The sequence below is a fragment of the Lolium perenne genome, chromosome 3 (genome assembly GCF_019359855.2).
Source record: "Lolium perenne isolate Kyuss_39 chromosome 3, Kyuss_2.0, whole genome shotgun sequence".
Lineage (NCBI taxonomy): Eukaryota > Viridiplantae > Streptophyta > Magnoliopsida > Poales > Poaceae > Lolium > Lolium perenne.
This window is the reverse complement of record NC_067246.2, coordinates 34,893,601-34,915,329: the sequence shown is the minus strand read 5'-3', so window position 1 is coordinate 34,915,329 and position 21,729 is coordinate 34,893,601. Positions and strand designations below refer to the sequence as shown.

The following is a 21,729-nucleotide window of genomic DNA, read 5'->3' as shown; positions in this document are numbered from 1 at the left end:
TTAGGATTTTTCTTCGTATCTGTTGATACGGATAAAAGTAGCAGAGCGCAGTCTTCGGCGATGCCACGCCCAGCAGAACGGATCTGGGGTCTTACCTTCGCAAATTTGCGGCATTCAGAAATTGATCGCAACCGGCGTTACGAGAATATATTGTCGAGTGCTTTTCCGGCTGTTGGAATGGCACATTTTATCGAGTCAAATATGACTTATACTGCTCTCCCGATGGGAGTATATGTAGAGTTAACTACAACTCGAAATATACTCTCTTGCTTTTCTATTTTTCCTTTGTTAATTTCATCGGGCACGCGAACAGCGTTCCCGATGGGAGTAGCCCCCGAGGCTACAGCCAAGAACTTGTGCTTGGTTGTAGGCTCAACATTTTAGTCCACCTTGTCGCTATATTGTCATTATTTCTCAATATGATCTTTTTCTTCTTCTTCTTTTTTTTTACCCCTCGGGTGCGCGAACAGCGCTCCCGATGGGAGTAGCCCCCGAGGCTACAGCCAAGAACTTGTACTTGGTTGTAGGCTCCGCAATTTCTATATTGTCATAGTCGAATTTTTACTTTTTGTCGAAGTAGCCCCCGAGCATTTGGGGAAAAACTTGTTTTTGATCAAAGGCTCCCGAAGTATTGAATAATTCTTCCTGTCGCCAATCTTCTTTAACTTTTCTTATCGACATGCTTCCCTTAACCAAATTTACTTCGTCCCTCTCGAATAGTCGTGATCTTTCTGCCCTGTGGGTCCATTGCTTCCACCATGTTAACACGTCGTGCAAGTGGGGGACACACGTCCTCCGCTTTTTCTGGCGCACGTACAGTAACGCCTATCTCAGTAAAAATACCTTTTTACCCTTGTATCTAGAAGATCTATTCTCACCATACGATTTCTTCATCCAACGGCACACTGCTTCACCCGATTCTTATATAAACCTTTCTTCAACCTCCGTTCATCCCCTCGCTTGCGCCGCTCACCTGTTCCTCTTCGCAAAACTTCTCCTGCGCCCAATCTCTCTCTGATTTTCCGTACTCACACACATTGCTCTGTCATTGCCATTGATGCCACCGCGCGCGCGTCTGACTCGCCACAGCACTCCGGAATCCAAGATGGCCGCCGAGGATCTTGAGTGGGAGAGATCCAAAATCTCCAACCAAGACACCAACATGCTGAAGAGGCTTGGCCTCATGAAGAAGGAGGACGCCATCCGCTTCCCTAGCGAAGAAAGCTACCCCAATCCTCCAATGGAGTATCGGGTTAGTTTTGTTGATCATCTCATCCGCGGCCTCTCGACCCCAATCCACGATTTCCTCCGCGGTCTTCTTTTTGTTTATGGGATTCAATTGCACCAATTGACTCCCAATTCCATCCTTCACATTTCTATTTTCATCACACTTTGCGAATGCTTCCTCGGAATCCCTCCCAATTGGGCTCTGTGGAAACGCATCTTCTGCCTCCGCCGCAATGGCTCCCACAACGTCACTTATAACATAGGTGGCGTTGTTATCTGTGTTCGCACTGATGTCGACTATTTTGACGTCAAATTTCCTGATTCTGTCCAAGGATGGCGCAAAAAGTGGCTCTACATTCACGAAGAAAGCGCCAACTCCGTTGAGCACAACATAGTTCCTTTCGACGGAAGTGCCAAAATTCAGCGCCGCCGCTCCTGGGATGCCGAAGCTTCAGAGGAAGAGAAAAAGGCGACAGAGGCGCTCATGTCTCGTATTCGCCAGCTTCAAAATACTCGAGGCAAAGAGCTTTCTGGTGTTCAAATCACTGCCTATTTCCTTAGGATTAGAGTGCAGCCTCTCCAGGCTCGCAAAAATCCCCTTTGGACATATTCTGGTAAAAATGACGCCAACAGAATCTCCGGTGATCTTTCCACCAAGGACTTGGAGAAGTTGATTCGAAGACTTTCTCGCCTGGGTAAAGACCCAATTCCTTCCTCTTGTCGCGTGGAACCGTACAGCGCCGCCAATCCACTTCCCGAGGTATTTTGTCTTGCCGAGTTTTTACCTTATTTTGCACTTTCTCTGCACCTCATTATATTGTCATCTCTTTTAATTTTCCTTCTGGTCACTATTTTTTACAGAACCATCCTACCATGACTTCCCTTCCTCCTCTTCCGGAGGGTGGAGAAGTCGAAGAACAGGCCATCGTTGCCGAAGATACTCAAGGTTCTGCTATTCGTGAAAGTGAAGTCGCGGGTTCTCACAAATCTGCGGCTTCTCATGAAAAAGAAGTTGAGTCTGAAGCCAGTGAATCGACGCAATCCCTTCCTCCTGCTGTTTCTCCCAAGAACAAAAGGAAAAGGACTGATGTTGAAGATTCTGGCACCTCTAAGGCTGAAGAAGTTGTTCCTTCTCATCCGAAGACAACTTACGATCTTTATGCTGAATCCCTCATCAGCTCGTAAGTCGTCTTTATTTCTCTCTATTTTTGTACTCGAAATATTTAGCTTGTCTTGCTTTTTATGCTGCCGATTTTTTGATTATTAGCGATGACGAGGAAGAAGTTCCAACTACTGACGTGGCTCCTCGGACAAGCACGTCACGTGCGTACTTGCCTCAGACACGCTAGTTGAAGGAGAAGAAACCTCGCCTCCTCAACAAAACGTCGTCACCACTACTCCGCCATCAAGCCCCCTTGCTCCTTCACCAAAAAGGGCAAGGGTTGAAAAGATTATTGAACCTGCCCTCAGTTGGGCAGTTCGTCAACTCTGCTCCTAGATGATGTAAGCTTGTCGACATCTATATTTTCCTTATTTTGTTTTTTCACACCTTTTCTCTTTTTCATGCCGATGTTTTTCTTTCTGTGTTCACGTTGAACAGCCTATGATCAAGGATCTTCTCCGCATCGGTTCCCAATTTGTTGGGTACCGTGAATATGCTAATAGAGCCGAAGGTAACGACTTTTGTACTTGCTGTTTTTCCTTGATTTTTTACTCTTGGTGCTTGTCGCGATTTTTGATCTTTCTCCTCTCTTTTTTCATATCTCGACAGAGAAACTTGCAGAGGCTAACGAACGCGCCGACGCACTTTCTCGAAAACTTGAGCAAAGTGAGGCGGCTCGCAAGAAAGCGGACCTCGCTGCTAGCAAAGCCAAGACCGAAGCTGATGAAGCCAAGGCGAAAGCTGCTGGTGTCGAGGAACTGAAAAAGCTTAAGGATGCTACGGCTGCTTTAGATGAGCACAAAGCTGCGCAAGCTTCTCGTGAAGAAGGAATCCTCAAGCGCTGAAGACTCGAGTCGCCGTACTTTCGGTAATTTCTTGCTCCCTTCTATTTTAGGAGAATCTTTGTTTCTTGTCTTTTCACTAATACTTTGTTTCCTTGACGGTCCAAACAAACCAGGATTTTGACACGACGAATCTGTCGATGATCCGGTCCTTGACGCACTTTCCTATCCGGAGCTTCATGGGTCCGAGATTCGTGAAGGTGTATCGAATGCTAATGCGATATTGTCGGCATTGTTCCCCTACTTCTTCCCGAAGAAGGAGGAGCTGCGACTTTCCTCAACCTTGCCCCGATGTTCAATACACCGGAAGACGTTGGACTGAAGATGCGCCAAGAGAATATGAAGGGTGCCGTTGAAAACACTTGTCGCCTTGGTTCTTTGACAGTCGACAAACTATCGATGGATGAAAGTTGGCGACACCGAGCAAATAGAACAATCAAGGTGGAAGTCGCTGATCAAGGCGGCCAAGCCCAACACGAAGAAGATCTTGGCCTATCTCGGGATTAAGCCAGCGTCGACTCCTAGCTCGTCAAGGCCGGAGGTCTAGTTGCATGCCTCTGTTTTTCTTTGTTTCTTTTGCTTTTGTCGCCAAAGTAGTCGTTTAGCGACACGTATTTCCTTAGCTCCACTGTAATGCCCTTGTAATTATTCCAAGAGATTAATGAAAAATTCTATCTTTGCTTGTCGTTTGATTTTATCCTGTTTATATTTCAGTTGATATTTGATAACTATACTCCAACTTCCGCTCCTTCCAATGTGTCGCCTTCTTCTTCTCACGCGAGGAGAACTTTTCCGATCCGCACTGTCGACGATACCTTGTCGCAAGAAGCTGGACGAACTTCGACAGCAGCTTCGGTATGCAAAGAAGCAAACACTTGTGATGATGGAACAATCTCGCAAGTCATCCGAAGCGAAAAAGTTGCTCTCCAGCAAGCTCGCGAGGCCGTGGCTGCCAAGGAGTTTGCTGCTTCCGAGGCTGAAAAGGCGACTACTCGAGAAAATTTCATGCTCGAATTAATGAATGAAGCTTGGTGCAGATATGTCGGGTATGCCTGTTTCATCCTCTCGATATCTTTCATCTTCATGCTATTGTCTCTTAAAGGTTTCCACTTCTTTGTTTTGATAGGTGCCTTTACTGATGCTGCTGCCGAGGAAGAGAGAGTAAGTGCTAGGACAAACCTCCTTGTTAATCTTTCCCTGGATCATGGTTCTTTGTTTTGGGCTACCCCGGAGAGGACCCGCCAAATTGTCATATTTCAAGATCGCACCTCTCAAACTCGCGATTTCCTTGACTTCTGTACCAAGACCTTGTCCATGGTTTACAACTCCATGTTTCCTCGGAACGTCCAACCAAAAACTCTTCCTGAATTGATGGAAAGGTTTAAGGATGCTCGCAGTATCCATGATTTTGTCAGAGCTCAACTAGTAGCTGGCGCCAGATTTGCTCTTATCATGCTCCAGATCTGCCACTCGAAACTTGACCTTACCCAGGTTGTCGAGAAGGTTCACCAAAAGGTAAAACGTCGGAGAGTTGGTGTTGACAGGATTAACACGAAGGTTACGCCCATAGCCGAAGAAATGATTGAGGACCTGCTTCGGATGGATGCCGACTTTTGCCGATGGCCATTATGCCGATTTTCTTGGTGCTGCTCCGAGGAAAACAGAGTTACTCTTGATGACATACTGAATCAAGACTAGTTATTTTCTTCTTGTAGATATTTCTTCTTTGTAATCCATGACTATATTGTAAAGCAATCATTATATTTCTCTGTTTGTCTAGCCCCCGAGTGTTTCGGTGACTCTTTATTATATTTGTATATTTGCGAGGTTTTAAACCAAGGCATATATATACTTAAGGTGAATATGAGCCCCCGAGCTTTTTACTGAGTACTATTTTGTATTTTTATTGACTCACGAGGTATTTGAATACCAAGGCAAGGTTTTTCTTTTGTCGATGAACTATATTGAAATTCGTCGGAGCAAAGATTTTGGTCATGTCGATAAAGAAGAAAAGTTATATTGTCACTATCTTTATTATATTGCAGCACCGCGAGCCCGCCTCATTAAAAACCTTCTCCGGCCCCACTCGGTGCCCCGAAAAAGGAAAAGAGTGCGTCTGAAAACTCGCGGGCGTTTCAGTACATTGAAGTTTTACAAGGACTATATTTCGACTCTAGGCGTAGAACCGCCGAAGTTGCGCCACGTTCCAGGGGTTTGGCTCCTCCACCCCTGTCTTCTTGTCCTTTATCCTATATGCTCCTCCTCCGATTACTTCCGTGACGATGTAAGGGCCAAGCCATGGTGACTCGAGTTTTTCATGACTTTTTAGCGTGAGCCGAAGAACTAGGTCGCCCACCTGAAAAGATCTTGGCCGCAAACGTCGACTGTGGTAATTCTTCAAATCCTGTTGATATTTAGTTACCCGAGATAATACTTCATCTCGAGCTTCATCAAGTGCGTCGACGTCGTCCTCTAGCGCTCTTCTCGATGTTTCTTCATCATATTCAGCGACACGTGGAGAGTTGTGCTCTATCTCGATTGGTAGTACTGCTTCTGCTCCATGAACCGAAAAAACGGAGTTTCTGCGTTCTTGTGTTTGGTGTTGTTCGGATGCTCCACAACACGCTTGGTAGTTCTTCTGGCCAGGTATGTCGAGCTTTTTCCAGTGGTCCTAACAAGCGCTTCTTGATGCCATTGCAGATGATACCATTGGCTTTCTCGACTTGCCCATTGGTTTGAGGATGTGCAACTGACGCAAAGTTCAGCTTGATACCCACCTCTTCGCAATAATCTTTGAATTCATGGGATGTGAAGTTACTGCCGTTGTCTGTGACGATGCTATGGGGCACTCCAAATCTGAAGACGAGGCCTTTTACGAATTTTACTGCGGATGCTCCATCTGGTGAATTTATCGGCTTCGCTTCTATCCATTTTGTAAACTTGTCGACAGCTACTAGCATGTACTCCTTTCCTCCTGGCCAGGATTTGTGTAACTTACCCACCATATCAAGTCCCCATTGAGCAAAGGGCCATGACAATGGTATTGGTGCTAGCTACTGCTCTTTGGAGAGTGAGGTTTTGCGGCAAACCTTTGACACGCGTCGCAAGTTCTTACTATGTCCTTGGCGTCCTCGATTGCTGTCAACCAGTAGAATCCTGCTCGAAAAACTTTGGCTGCGATAGCTCGACTACTTGCGTGGTGGCCACATATTCCCTCGTGTACATCCTTCATAATTATTCTTCCTTCCTCTGGTGTGACGCACCTTTGCAAGACGCCTGAAATACTTCGCTTATACAATTCTCCCTTGACCACCGTGAAAGCTTTGGAGCGTCGAATTACTCGCCTTGCCTCAACTGGATCGTCGGGTATTTCTTTCCTCAGGATGTATGATATGTACGGCTGCATCCACGGTATCTGTATCACCATGACCAGGTCCTGATCTTCTTCTTCGTCCTCTTGCTTTTGTTTGGTAGCCCCCGAGGGTTTCTTCTCCTTCTTTTTTGATTTTGTCGACTTAGTGGATCTCTCTGTTATTTCTTCCCAGAATACACCTGGCGGGACTGCAAGGCATTGCGACCCGATGTTTGCAAGAACATCGGCTTCGTCGTTGCTCAATCTGCTAATATGGTTTACTTCGCATCCATCGAACAACTTCTCGAGTTCGTTGTATACCTCCTTGTATGCCATCATGCTATCATTGACTGCATCACATTGGTTCATAACTTGCTGTGCCACCAGCTGTGAGTCGCCAAAGATTTTTAGTCGAGTTGCTCCGCAGGCTTTCGCCATCTTCATTCCATGTATGAGAGCCTCGTATTCTGCTTCATTGTTAGATGCGTTAGGGAACGTCATCCGGAGGATGTACTTCAACTTGTCGCCTTCAGGTGATATGAGTACTACTCCTGCGCCAGCTCCTTCCAGTCTTTTGGACCCGTCGAAGTTCATGGTCCAAGTTCTCGATAAATCTGGAGGTCCTGTATTTTGCAACTCCATCCACTCTGCGATGAAGTCCGGCAGTATTTGCGATTTTATTGCTTTTCTTTTTTCATACGTGATGTCCCGAGGGGAAAGTTCTATTCCCCAAAGGGAGACACGACCCGTAGCTTCTGAGTTGTTCAGTATATTTGACAAGGGAGCTTCATTGACCACTATGATCGGATGTGCCGAAAAATAGTGGCGCAATTTTCGTGCTGTCGTGAATACTCCATATGCTATCTTTTGGTACTGCGGATACCTTTGTTTAGATGGTGAAAGAACTTCGCTGACGAAGTATACTGGCCTCTGCACGCCGTGGAGTTTTCCTTCTTCTTCCCTTTCGACAACTAGCACCGTGCTCACCACTTGGGGTGTGGCTGCGATATATAGCAGGAGGGGTTCCCTTTCTTTTGGTGCCACCAGAATTGGCGGTGTCGAAATTGTGCGCTTCAAATCCTCGAAAGCTCTGTCGGCTTCTTCGTTCCACTGAAATTTATCTCCTTGTTTTATCAAAGCGTAGAACGGCAGTGCCTTTTCTCCCAGCCTAGCGACGAATCTACTCAAAGCTGCGACTCGCCCCGTTAGCTGTTGTATCTCCTTCAACTTTGTTGGCTTCCTCATTGTTACGATAGCCTGTATTTTGTCGGGATTTGCTTCAATCCCTCTTGCTGATACTAGAAACCCCAAAAGTTCTCCTGCTGGGACGCCAAAGGAACACTTCGTCGGGTTCAGTTTGAGGCAGAACTTATCAAGGTTGTCGAAGGTTTCCTTGAGATCCTCGATCAGCGTTGCCCCCTTTTTTGATGTTATGACGACATCATCAATGTATACTTGCACGTTCTTCCCAATCTGTGTCGCCAAACACTTCTGCATCATCCTTTGATATGTTGCTCCCGCATTTTTTAGACCAAAGGGCATTGTTCTGTAGCAAAACACGCCGTAAGGTGTAATAAACGCGGTCTTTACTTCATCATCTTCTTTCAATCTGATCTGGTTATAACCAGAATATGCATCCAGGAAGGAAAGACGTTCACATCCAGCCGTGGAGTCGATAATTTGATCGATCCTCGGGAGGGGAAAGTGATCCTTTGGACAATGTTTATTGACACACGTAAAGTCGACGCACATGCGAAGGACCTTAGTGTTTTTCTTCGGCACCAGCACAGGATTTGCTACCCATGTGGCTTCTGTGAATATCTCTTTGATAAAACCAGCTTCTTGTAGTCGATTAATTTCTGACAGCATGGCTTTGCGGTTTGGTTCCGAAAAACGTCGCAAAGGTTGTTTGATTGGTCTCGCTAGTGGATCCAAGTTTAGGTGGTGCTCGGCAAGTTCCCTGGGTACTCCTGGCATGTCAGCTGGACACCATGCGAAGATTTTCCAGTGCTCACGGAGGAACTCGACGAGCGCGCTTTCCTATGCGATATCCATGTCGTTTGCGATAGATGTCGTCTTTTTTGGGTCTGTCGGGTGAATCTGCACCTCTTTTGAATTTTTCTCTGTACTGAAAGTTGTTTATTTGTTTGGCCTTCCAACGTCAGCGATGCGTCGTAATCAGTCATGCTTTTTGACGCCAAGTACTCAGCTTGCATCCCGAAGGTTTCTGACAACCGGTGGAAATCCTTGTCGCACTTATCGGCTAAGGCAAAGCTTCCTTTAACTGTGATTGGTCCCTTTGGTCCAGGCAACCTCCACAACAAGTATGTATAGTGTGGCACTGCCATAAATCTAGCATATGCTGGTCGTCCCAACAGAGCGTGATATTGCGACGGAAAATCCACGACTTCAAACTCGAGCCTCTCGATTCTATAATTTTCTCGGGTCCCAAACTGAACGTCGAGATTGATCTTTCCCAATGGATAACTTGGTTTCTCCGGTGTGATGCCGTGGAACCTTGTGTCTGTTGGTTTCAAGTTTGCTAAGGATATGTTCATCTTCCTCAATGTATCTGCATACATAAGGTTTAAGCTGCTGCCGCCGTCTATGAACACTCGAGAGACATCAAATCCCGCGATAACTGCTGGCAGAATAAGTGCTGACTGCCCTGGTCGAGGAACTTGCTGCGGATGATCTGCTATTGTGAAGCCGATATCTTGTCCTGACCAATTAAGGTACTCAACTGTTGGTGGAGGCATTTTCTCTGCCATAAACACCTGTCGTGAGATTACTTTCTGAGCTCTATTGGACGGCCTTCCCTTCTGAATCATCAACACTGCTCCATTGGAATTAGGATCAACATAAGGTGGTGGTGCAGGTGCTGCCGCTATTCTGAGCTGATGCCGATTGTCATCTGTAATCGCGGGAGGAGGCGGCAAGTGAATCTCGCTTCTGGGTTCTCGAGGATTTCTCTGTGCTGCCCGCGCATTAGCGTTCTCTGCATACCGCAACATTGCTTGAAAATTTCGACAATCCTTCTGCAAGTGCCCTGACTGTCTTTTTCCGTTGCTGTCGAGGAAAAAATGCATCTGGCACGGTCCGTTCATCATCTCTTCAGGGGACACGAAAGGTCTTGGGAACCTAGGCCCGCTATTTTGCCTGTTGCGTGAATCATCCCTGTTATCACCTCGCTGCTCATTGCTTCTCTGGTAATCATCTCTGTTGCTTCCTCCTGTGTTTGTCCGAAAACCTGCCGAAATTTGTCCTGGAGCGTCGTAGTTCTGGTACGTCCGAGGAAATCTTCGCCTCGGTTGATAGTTTCGACCGCGGTCCTCCTCTGGCGACCTGTGTCGTTTGTTGTGGACGGCGTCTTCTCCGTCTGCCCATTTATTTGCTATCTCCATTAACGCGGATACTGTCTTTGGATTGGTCCTTCCCAAGTCTTCGACGAAATCTCCACGCCTGACTCCTGCGACAAACGCATCTATTGCTCTCTCGTCAGATATATTTTCTGCTGAGTTTTTAATGATATTCCACCTCTGGATGTACTTCCTCATTGGCTCATCTGGCTTCTGTCGACACGCTCTCAACTCCTCTAACAACGCGGGTTTTTTGCACGTGGATCTAAAGTTCTTGACGAACACATCCTCGAAACTTTCCCACTGTCGATGGATCCCGGAGCGAGTTTCTTTATCCAAGATCGTGCGGCTCCACTCAAATGCACCTGGATACTTTGCATGGCTGTTGCCCTAGTTCCTCCTGTGAGCTTCACCGTCTCCAGATAGTCGACTAGCCAATCCTCTGGATCTTGAAGGCCGTCGAACTTCTTGAAATTATCGGGTAACTTGAATCCTGAGGGGACTCGAGTTTTCCGGACTCTCCTCGTAAAGCATGGCAAGCCACACATATCTTCGTCGGTCAATTCCGGAGATTGCCGATGATCCCTTCTGCTTTGCCGCGCTCTGTCGACTCTTGCCTGTGCTCTTTGTGTCTCTTGCTCCACTTGGCCCTTCAGTGCTGCCGCTGTTGCTGCTGCAGGTCGTGGACTATTTTGCCTTGCCACTCCTTCGGGAGGCGTTGATACAAACGCTGTCCCCATAGCTCCAACTCCTGCTACCGCCATATTGTACAATGTTTCCCTTGGATCACCTGGAGGTGGTTTAGACGCAAGGATAAAAGCATGTGTCGCCATATACCCAGCCTCTGGTGTCTTAGGGATGATGTTTCCTCTTGTATCTATCGACATGAAGGACATGTCGAGGTTCGGACCAAGTGCTCTCTTTACGCTTCGGGTATGTGTTGCAGCCTTGATCTTGCTCTGGTCCGCGCCTCCCGGTGGCGAGCACCCGTAGTTCTAGATTGTCGACTTAGATCTGCCCTTCTCCCGCCGGATGCGAAGCTGCCTCCTTTCTCCTGTTCAACTCACTGCATCTGTTTTCCAATTCCCTGGCAGCTCGTGCGAGCCTATATTGATATGCTTGCAATTCTTACGGTGTGGCTGTGGTAGCCATTGGTTACGTGCCGTTCATAGCACTCGCGGCTCTGTCCCACGCTGCTTGTGAAAGTTGAACTCTATCTCGCGGCTCTGGCCCGACGTATTTGTTGCCCAGGCCTTGTCGCAGATTGGAGGGATCGACGTATGGATTTCCCAAACTGTCGAAAGCCTCAGATGTCTCCTCTTGATCTTCAATGGCGTAGATCTGATGATACTTTGTACTCAGATCTACGTTGGGTTTGGTGACATCATCGTTGAGATTGATGAAGACCTTGCCCACTGTGAGAGATTTGTCGATGAAGTCGTAACTGTCGACCTCGCTTGAGCCATCGCTTATATATGAGTCCGCAGATGACTCAAACGACATGTCGTTGAAGATCTTGGCGAGTTTCTCTCTTGCTCTGGTGCTGACGTAACGTGTCGCCGAGGTTTCTTCTTCTCCTGACTCGGTTGACGATGCATGGTTTGAAAAATCGGAATCGACCACCGACGATCCCGACGAAATCGGAATCTCGACACGATACGATCCTTCCTTCTCGACGCGAAAGTGAAACCTTCCGAACGTCATCTCCATGGGCTCTGCCAGATACGCATATGCATCCAAACGGGAGGGTGGGTGAGGAACAAAATCGACAAGACCAGCAGCGATCTGTTTACCTCGATCCATTGTGTTGCTTGCGGTTGACGATGTCGAAGATCTTGAGCGTGCCATCGAGATCAGCTCCTTACGCCTCTAGTTCCCACAGACGGCGCCAATTGACAAGGTATCAACTTGTCAATGCCTATGGATTGTAGGCTAGGGTTTAGTTGGAAGTAGAGGGTAAGTAGATCTCGAAGGTTTCAGCCGGAAAGTACTCGACGAATATGAAAACTAGTGTTTGCAGACAATGATTCGATTCCCTTTTCGTCCCTCGCCTCCCCCTTTATATAGGAGGTGGAGCCGAGGGATTCGTGCTATACAAGTTTACAGAGTCCGGGACGGTTTCTAACTCATCCCGCCAGATTACAAATAACACTTCCTATTACAACTCTTGACTTTCCTTGATATATCTTGGGCTCCCGAATCTTCTTATTCTTCGGGTAGTGGGCCTTCAGTAAACCCCGGGTACTATCTTCGGCAGGCCCATTTGGGATGCCTATGTCAGGGAGGATGAGTGACCGAGCTGGAAATTTGACCACGAGTAAGCAATTTGACTAGAGATTAAGTGTAGTTAGAGACTAAACTTGTCAAATAACGAAAATACAAGAAATTTTGAAAAAGTAGGAAAAAAAAGCGGGAGTGAAAAATAATTAGAAAAATAAAATTGGATAATTTTTTTTTAACGAAATAGCCTTTAGTCCGGTTTGTATTACAAACCGGGACTAAATGTCATTTGCCCCGACGACAGCCCACGTGGTGGGATCTTTAGTCCCGGTTTGTTTTACAACCGGGATTAAAGGGGAGTGCCTTTAGTCCCGGTTGCAAAACTAGGACTAAAGGCCCTTATCAACCAGGATGGTGATGTAAATTTCCAAAATTGGGAACCACCTGCATCGTTAGAAAGATAGAAACCAGAATATCCAACTAAGATCTTGAATTCCACTTCCTGCTTGTAGAACCACTTGCTCAGTAAACAAATGTTTCTAGTTCTAGTGTCAGCAAAATTTTGTTTGCACACATTTTCTCCATTTATGTGATACTTTTGCTTGCCATCCACCCCTTTCCAAAAAAAAACCTCCCTATGGATATATCCATTTTACAATGATTCTCTTCAGTGATCAAATAGAATCCCATAGCACTTGTGACAGATTTAGCATCCTATGGTTAGTTTTGTTGCTTCGTGTTGCATTTGATGGTTCCCTGTAGCAAAAACGAATCGGTGCATGTGTTTTGGTTATTTAATACTCCCTCCGATCCATAATAAGTGTCAGAGGTTTAGTTTAAATTTGAACTAAAACCCGACACTTATTATAGATTGGAGGGAGTACTTACACGTGTGGGACATAAAAGAAAACCTAGTCGTTCGGTCGTATCCAGGACGACACCGGACACCCCCCCCCCCCCCCCAGCTGCCACCAACCACCCTGCCCAGCAGCCCCAACCATCCTACCATCGCCGGAGGAGGACGCCCGACGACGGACAGCGGCGATGAGAAATCCCTGCCCAACTTTTTTTCTTCTTGCCCTAGCTTTCTTTCCTCATCGTGGTTATTCTGGAGGTGTTCCCCGTCTAATCTGGCTCGATCCGTGAGACGCGGGAAGATGAAGACGGCCGGAATTTTTGTCTTTCCTGCTCCTCACTACATAGAAGATCGAGGACACATTCTTCACCATGGCTGTGCGTCGTGGTCCTCTCTTCTACTTACATGAGAAGATCGAGGCCATTTGCATGCCGCAATGACACGACAATCTATGCAGCCGCGCATGATCTGGCATGCACATCAACTCTTCACCTGTGGTGGCAGATCAAGATTGACACAGCCGATTCAACGCAAATCCAGTTTGGCATCCAATCTGGTAGCTGGTGTGCTGCCGCCACCATTTGTCGGTATCAGGTACGTCGACCATGATTACCATGGTGTAGATGAAGACAGGATTCAAGGCGGTTGCGCTCGAAAGGTCAGAGGCTCGATAGCTCGGGCCGAGTTTGAGTCCGCTGAGTGATGCCAGAGACGGATAACGACATTGACACAATGGAGCGGGAGAAGATTATGCTTCACAGCTCGTCGCACAAATACAACTTTCTTTCATCATCGTTCCCTTGTTGGCGGCATTGTATGGACTTTGATAAGGCTTTCTCCAAGGTGAAATTCCATGATTTGACTTTGGTGGTTAGATCGGGTGAGCACAATGTTTTGTGCATTGTTCCCTTCCTGGAGGCTTCGCTGTTTGGAGAATTTATTCTGTAGTCAAGTGTTGCCAATGGTGGTGGTTGTTTCCTAGTACTGCGAGTCGCAGATCACTTGGGCGGGGATTTATTCTATTTCGCTTTCATATTTTGTTTTTGTGTTTTTGGCTGTGTGCATCTTTAATGACCCTTGAGGTTACATTGGTGCAGAGGCCGAGTGTTATTGCTATCTTATTGATACTAATGAATTCTATTTATCAAAAATAAGACTGTTATTTTCAGTTGTACTGTATTTTTGTCACATATGGTTTACTGTGCTTGTTTAGTTAATCAATAAAGTAGGACCATTTTCTTGAAAACATCGATAGTAAGCTAACAAATATGTTCTGACTTGCATTTTTACTTTAGATCGGATGCTACAGTGCTCAACATGCCGGAGAACAAATTTACCAAAGGCTTAAATCCAGTAGTGGCGAAAAGGTATTATTTATTGGTGGTTGGGTTGAATTTGGGGCCTCTTCCATTCTTCGATACGTAGCAGCATTGCTCCGAACCAGGAGAACCGTTCCGGAACTATGCTTTGACAGGACAATTTTCTTAGATTGCTCAAAGTGGAAAAATAGAAGAGCAGTGCAGAGGGCCATTATAAGAGAACTGGAACTTGACCACTCTGTAATGGCTATTCTAGATAAGCAAGACGAAGAGGATGATTTTAAGGGGGTTGATGAAAGCTCAAGGGATGAGATATACAGTGTTTCCCAAGTGATTGATCAAACTCTCAGTGCCACCAAATTTGTTATGTTTTTTCTCAATGGAAGTGACAACGAGATTGATGTGGGCCCCTTTGGTATTCCTTGGTTTGCAAGATATGGCAAAAACATAATGCTATGGACCTTCACAAGAAGCTCCCTTACAACGTATCAACACAATAAGAAAGATAGAGAGCTAAGATATACTCACGTTCATTTGGATTTCACATCTGTTTTCGGAGTGGCAGATTTTCGTGGACTACTGGACGAGCAAGCTGCGACCATTGCTGATCATGGTCTACGTATGCAAGACATCAACCCAACAATGGCCGCAGAATGTTTGCTCTATGGGTTATTTATGTGTTATAATTTTCACATCGCCACAAAACTTGATTGGCTTTCTCATACTTCCAACTATTGGATATGCGATGGAATCATAAAAGGTGACAGAGCGAGGGATATTAGTAACACATTGCATGGAGAGATAAGTTGGGACTGTGATGCTTCTTTGATTGACTGGGTGCTTAATGAATACATGCAATATACTACTATGGAGCCTCGTTTTCTGGTAGTTAAAGATGCTGATGTATACAAGGAAGGGCCATATCGTTGGATTTCAGTCACATCGAGAAATATGGAAATAAGTGGCTTCCAGACTATACCTGCAACGACATCATCTTTACTTTTGGCATTTGAAAGATTCAATCACTCATCAATTTTACCAAATGGCATGTTTGAAAATGCCAGCAACCTTGGTGTGTTAGTTCTCTGTTCTTGTGCCTTCAACTTTGCATCACCTCCTTTCCGAATGTGTCAAAGCCTCAGATTCCTTGGATTGGACCACTGCACAACTAGCAAAATAGGTGAAGAAGAAAATCATAATCATACAGAATGGGCATGGTTGTATAACCTTTTGGTGCTGGACCTCCGCTACACAGACTGGGATGAAATCTTATCTGTGGAGAAAATGAGTCTGATGACAAATATTACAGAACTAAATATAGAAGGAGTCAGATGTTGGCAGTATACAGCTCAGTTACAAGGACGGCTACCTAACCTTCAGAGGCTCCGAATAACCAGACTAACATGTCCATGGGTGACGTCAAATGATTTTGATGACTCATTTATAGACAAGACATGCATGGAAATACTTGATTTGTCGGGGAACAGTGACATGAAAAATCTTCCAGCAAGCCTATCAAAAGCGAGCAGCCTTCAGATGCTCGTACTTGATGGCTGTGATGGACTGGAAAGTGTTGGTGTCCCTAGCCGGCTACCGGCTTCCCTCAGGTGCTTTAGCTTTGATGGTTATGGGCCTACTTCCCAGCGTACACTAACCACTGAGCTACCTCTGAAACACTTTCGCCCGTCTACTGCAGAAGATGAGAAGGATATCATGACCTCCAAGATCTCCCTAGAAGGATGCACAGAATTGGGTAATCTGTTTGTGCGTGGGCTAAACAATCTCGTGGAACTGGACCTCTCAGGAACAGCAATCAAGATACTTGACTTCAAGACCATGGTGGTGCAAGTCCCAAGGCTCAAGCGGCTCTTTCTAATAGGATGCGAGCACCTTCGCGCAATCAATTCTTTGCACGTGACCAGTCTGGAGTTGATATGCATAGATACACGGGCTAGAATCAGTCGTCCTCGACCCTCCATCGACGCAGATAAATGCTTCGGCTTGCAGTTGCATGCTATTGCTCTGGATGCTAGGATTTCTTATTCTTTGAAGAAATTACTATTACCATCTCCTGATTTAGTAAGGGTTCCAACTGAGGATATTTATTTTAATATCCATATCACTTCCTCACCCCGCGTGTATGATGGGGTTGTTAAATTTGAAGAAACCAACAACGAGAAGTTTGACCACTATGATCAAGGGAGCTTGCACCAGCTTATTCCAGCAGGCAAGTACATCGATGTCCTTAGCATGGTTGAAAATACTCCGATGCAAGCTTTCCCGCAACCTCCGGCTACAAAGTTGGACCGACATATGGAGATTGCTGAAGGGAGCTGCTACGTGGAAAGCGGACTGGAGAGAGAACTTGGTCTGCTGATGGAGATTGTTGAATCCTTGCATTTGCACGATGTCTCCATACATGCTACTATTCGTGGCGCCATATGCAGGTGGAGCTACATCAGGTGGTGCCGCGTGGAGAGGTGCCCCAAGTTGGATACCGTCTTCCCTTCAAGGTGCTATGGATTTTCTACATTGCAGACCTTGTGGGCATCAGATCTCCTAATGGCCCGCCAGATTTGGAGTAAAGGTTCACCCTTTGGCTCCCTCAAAAATTTACAGCACCTCCACCTGCAATCTTGTCCGAGACTCCAGTTCATGATCCCTGTGTGTGGCTCCTCCTTCCCCTGCTTGGAGACGCTCCACATCATCCGCTGCGGTGACCTTGTGCACGTCTTTGAGCTGAACAGATGGTACCCGGAGGACATACTCTCCGCGATGGGTTTCGGTTTATCCTTCGAAACGATCCCCCTCTACCCCAAGGAAATAATCTCCGCCGGTGTACTATTCCCGAAGTTGACGACTATCCACCTGCATGACCTCCCGAAGTTGAAGCAGATTTCCAAGGTAAAAATGGTGGCCCCTGCGCTGGAGAGCATCAGGATCAGAGGATGCTGGAGTCTGCGCGGGCTGCCATCCGTGGCGGCCCGTACCCAAGGCGAGAAGAAGCCGGCTGTAGAGATTGAGAAGGATGTGTGGGACGCTCTGGAGTGGGACGCCGGCCAATGCCCGGACCACTTCGAGGCGCCCGTACACTCGCGCTACTACAAGAAGAAACTGCCCAGAGTCTCCTTCCTCAGGTACGATACTACTGAATCCTTCTTTGCTCTTTTAGTTCTGCACTGCTCCTGTTCGTATTCAGTTAGTGACTGACCATTTTCTCGCATCGCCTAGGTGAAATTTACACCGCTGTGTTTCTTCCATCGCTATGTGCAAGTGATGGACGCTTCTCCCGCTGCTGGATGATCGTGCGTTCGGTTTGCTTGTGTGCTCTGTTTCGATTGCTGGCCTTAAGGGAGACCGTTGGTCATCCATGGATACATCGCCTCTCCCTGCTCTTGTCTTTTATTCTTGTCAATGCCTTATGTGTGAGCTTATGGTGGCTCTCGCCCTATATTTGTGTTGCGGCTTCCCAATAAGGTGGAGGACAGGTCTGCCTTGCGTCGTCCACCAGATTGTATTTGTGTGTGGCTTTCATGAGTGCTTTGCTATGTTTTTGGAATTGTAACAGCTGCCTATACGTGTGTGTCTGCCTGCATCATCAAGGCTGACTGCGTGTGAGTGTGATTTGGTTGAGCGTGCTCCCTATGAAACTGAACCAAGAAGCAGAGCTATGCTGGTTGTGGTGTGTGCTTTGCCGGTTATGCATATTTGAAAGAGAAAAAAAAAGGCAGCAGCTATGTGTGCCGGTTGTTGCAACTACCTGCCTCTGTGTGAATCATTGACCAATTTGTCAAATTTTCTTCATCACAAACATCAGTTATATGACTGTTCTTGGCCAGTCTTCAAGTGGTGGTTTCAAGTAGTCTTATGATTATGAACATATTACAATGCTGGCATCCTTTATCTTACCAACAAAGAATACATCATTTAAAATTGAAGCTTCTGTCTGTGAATCGTATAAATTTCAATGATAGTAACACATCATGCAAATTGTCAACAAAGTGAACAAGCACAGGTTAGCGGTATGGCAACAATTTGGGAGCAGCATCACTATGTACACACGTCAGGTTCCCAGCCAGAAACATGCAGCATTGTATTAGAACATTACTGAAGCATCGGCAAAACAATGAACAATGGCAACTACCATCATTAAATGAAGTCGGGTGACACATTGTGATCTCTCGAACATAGCAAAGCTAATTCAGGATTAGCCCAGCTCTCTAACAATCAACTCGCAATCTTTCATCATAAATTTAAAAAAGATACATCACTATTACTTGCGTGAAGTTGATCTCAGTCTCAATTTTAAGAAACAGTCGAATGAAGCTTCTTAGTTGAGAAAAGTTGACCACCTCAGATGCATCAAGCAAAGGAAAATAAAATTTGGTCCAATCAAATAGGCATAACAAAACAGGTGTGCAAAGTAATATTCGGACATATAGGGATATGAAAAACATTACATTTACACATTCCGTTGAATAGTGTCAACACATCAAGTAAAATGCCAAGAGAAGAAACACTACAATTTAGCAAGATGGCAACAATTTTCTAGAGCACATAGTTCATTATCACCGCAACCAAAGTTCCCAGACAAAAATATCAGAACTACCAAGTGTAAGCAAACACTCGAATCTCTCACACAGCTTGCTGCATACGGTGCAGCAAGTCGAGGATTGGACCGGAAGACTCGGCCTCGACAGCCAGCTCTTTCACCATCGCCTCCGCGGCACACAACTCCTTGCGCAGCTCCGCATTCAGCACAAGGTGGGAGAAATGCTGGTCCAGCACCAACCCCATAGCCCTGGTCACAGCCCCGAGCGACGGCACGCTCTCGCACTGCTCCAGCCCCGGCATCTCCGTCGGGCAGGCCCGCGCCACCGGGAACCTCCAGTACTTGCCTACCCACTTGGAGAGGTAGCTCAACAGGGCAGCCACCTCCGCGCCGTCCAGCTCGGCCACGGCCGCGGCGAGGACCACGGAGTCGACGCAGTCGGCGGCCCTCGACGCGAGCAGGTAGTGCAGGCAGACCTCAGGGGAGGTGAACCCGTCGTGCCCCATCATGAGCAGCAATGCGGCCTGGCGCGCGGCAGCGGTCTCCTTCTTCCCCGCGTTCTTGTCCTTGCACTTGCTGACGGCGAGCAGCGCGGCGTCCTTCCAGCGGCCCTTGACGGCCGCCATGGCGTCGTAGGCGGCGTCGGAGGCCGGGGAGAGGAAGCAGCGGAGCGCGGCGAGGAGCTCGGAGGCGCGGAGGTCGGCGGCCTGGCGGAGCACGGCGCAGACGAGGTCGGGGCGGGCGGCGTCGGCGAGGGTGGCGAGGAGGTCAGACTGCGGGTGCGGGATGGCGCGGGTGTCCGCGAGGGCGAGCACGATGTCGTGGTCGGAGAGGTGGGATGCAGTGGAGGCGATGAGGGCGGCGAGGGTGGCGGGGAGGTAGGGCGCGGTGGCGCGGACCGCGAGGGGGAGGTTGGGGGAGGGGGGCGGGAGGGAGAGGGAGTGGGAGAAGGCGGCGAGGAAGGAGGCGAGGAGGGCGCGGAAGCGCGGGGCGGTGAGGGAGGAGGCGGAGAGGGAGGCGGCGAGGGAGGCGGCGGCGGTGGCGAGGGAGGCGGCGGCGGTGGCGAGGGTTGGGTCGGCGGGGGCGAGGGACCAGACGGTGGGTGGGATCGGGGTGGGGAGCGCGGAGGAGGTCGGAGGCGGCGGCGGCGCAGGGGTGAGCACGAGGTAGGCGGCGGTGGTGGCCGGGGTGGGGTTGGTGATGGCGGCGAGGAGCGTCATGGCGCCGCCGACGAGGGACAGGGGAAGAGGATTAGGGTTTAACGGAAGTTGGATCGAAAATGTGGAGGGGTTGACGAGGACGGCTTGGGTTTGAGGTCTATGAGTTGACGCGCGTGTGGTATTTCCGGCCCGTCGGCCTACTTCCATTCGGCCAGTGGGCTTAAACTGGCCCGATGGATGGATGCTACTCAACGTGCAGGCCATATGGGGCAAATCCTATTTGACGCCTTTAGCGTCGGTTAGCGTGCCAAAGCTAACAGAGGGAGTGGGATGGGCCTTGGCCTGCTAGGGAGATGATGCTCATCGAAGAAGAAGTTGAACTCGCCGGAGACAGGGAGGACGGGGCAGGCCGCGGCGTCCCTGGTGGAGGCGAGGCCGGGATGTCACCGGAGACGGGGACGACACGGCTGGCCGCGGCGTCGCTGGCGGAGGTGAGGCCAAAAACTTAGGGTAGAGCGTGCGGGATCTTAAGGTTTCGGGGGTGCGGGAAATCACCGGCGACGGACTTAGGGTTCCGGTGGTGTGGGGGCTTCACCGAAGTTGGGGGAGGTGGGTAGGTTTAGAGGGAGGTCCGGGGCGGCGACGGATCGGTTGTGGGTGGCGGATGGAGGAGGCGGTGCGGCAAGGCACCGCGGGAGGGGGAGCGGGGCCAGCTGTGGGCAGCGCCAACAGGCGGTCTGGCCGCCATTGGAGGTGGGGGTCGAGGAGGTAAATGGAGAAGGAGGCTCGCGGGAGGAAGACGACGACCTAGGGTGAGGAAGAAGAAGCTTCCTGCGTGTCGGCCCACCTTGCTAACCATGCGGGCGTCGGTGGAATCTCAGACGCTAAGAGCGTCATATAGGGGCACCCGCTAGATGGACTAGGACAATGAAATAAGCCCACATATAGGAGGGGCTAATTCAATACTGTCGTCGTGGTGAACAGACAGATGCCATGGGATGGCTTGAGTTGGGGCCGAATGTGCGCTAGAGGATTCGGGGGAGGGTTTTGGTAACACAAGGATGGATTTTGGGTGGAATACCTGTATCTTATTGATGAACTTGGCCTTGGCCAGAGGTTGAAGATGAACAATACAAACTCTTGCTACAAATGTTTTCTATCAGATCGTATCCTAATGAACCGTCCCGCGCAGGGGTGTGCCCCCTCTCCTTATATATGGGAGAGGGTGGCTTACAAGGGAAGGAACCCTAATGTCATCTTGTATGATGTAAGCTACTTTATAAAGCTTGTTTTGCCCGGATGACTCCGGTCTTGACTTTAATCGGGAGGAGATGACCTCTTCCGGCACCTTTTACGTCATCTTAATCCTTTGGCGTCAGGGCTTCGATTAAAGCTACTTTGCTTCGCTCATCTTTGTCCTCTAGTCCTTTGGAGAATCTTTGACCAGAGTGCCGACAGGCTACAGTGAAACTCATGCCGGTACTCCGGTATCTTTTATGTTTACCGAACTCCGGTATACCCCTCCTGGTTATACCGGTATGCCTTAACTTGGCACTTACCAACTTAAATGAACCATCCGGATTAACCTTTAATCTGGTATCTTAAGAGAAATATGGCTACTTTGCCATACCTTTGGCCTACCGGGGGCCATCCCCCTGACATTAGTCCCCGAAGCTGGTA

The 21,729-nt window shown here is 48.1% G+C and overlaps 2 protein-coding genes across 2 annotated transcripts; one reads left to right on the top strand and one right to left on the bottom strand.

Annotated features, from left to right (window-relative positions):
* Positions 1–15,204: 15,204 nt before the first annotated feature.
* On the top strand, positions 15,205–17,666 carry LOC127339075 (uncharacterized). The gene is made up of 2 exons (XM_051364973.1): positions 15,205–17,474; positions 17,569–17,666. Exons 1-2 carry the CDS (start codon positions 15,205–15,207, stop codon positions 17,570–17,572), a joined length of 2,274 nt encoding a protein of 757 aa, XP_051220933.1. The 3' UTR covers positions 17,573–17,666.
* A 1,114-nt stretch (positions 17,667–18,780) lies between these two features.
* On the bottom strand, positions 18,781–20,184 carry LOC127340763 (uncharacterized). The gene has a single exon (XM_051366511.2). It carries the CDS (start codon positions 20,107–20,109, stop codon positions 18,973–18,975), a length of 1,137 nt encoding a protein of 378 aa, XP_051222471.1. The 5' UTR covers positions 20,110–20,184; the 3' UTR covers positions 18,781–18,972.
* Between the last annotated feature and the right edge of the window lie 1,545 nt (positions 20,185–21,729).

Excerpts from the sequence above, each read along its gene's own strand:
- LOC127339075 (XM_051364973.1), top strand. The coding sequence starts at position 15,205 with ATGGAGCCTCGTTTTCTGGTAGTTAAAGATGCTGATGTATACAAGGAA.
- LOC127340763 (XM_051366511.2), bottom strand. The coding sequence starts at position 20,109 with ATGACGCTCCTCGCCGCCATCACCAACCCCACCCCGGCCACCACCGCC.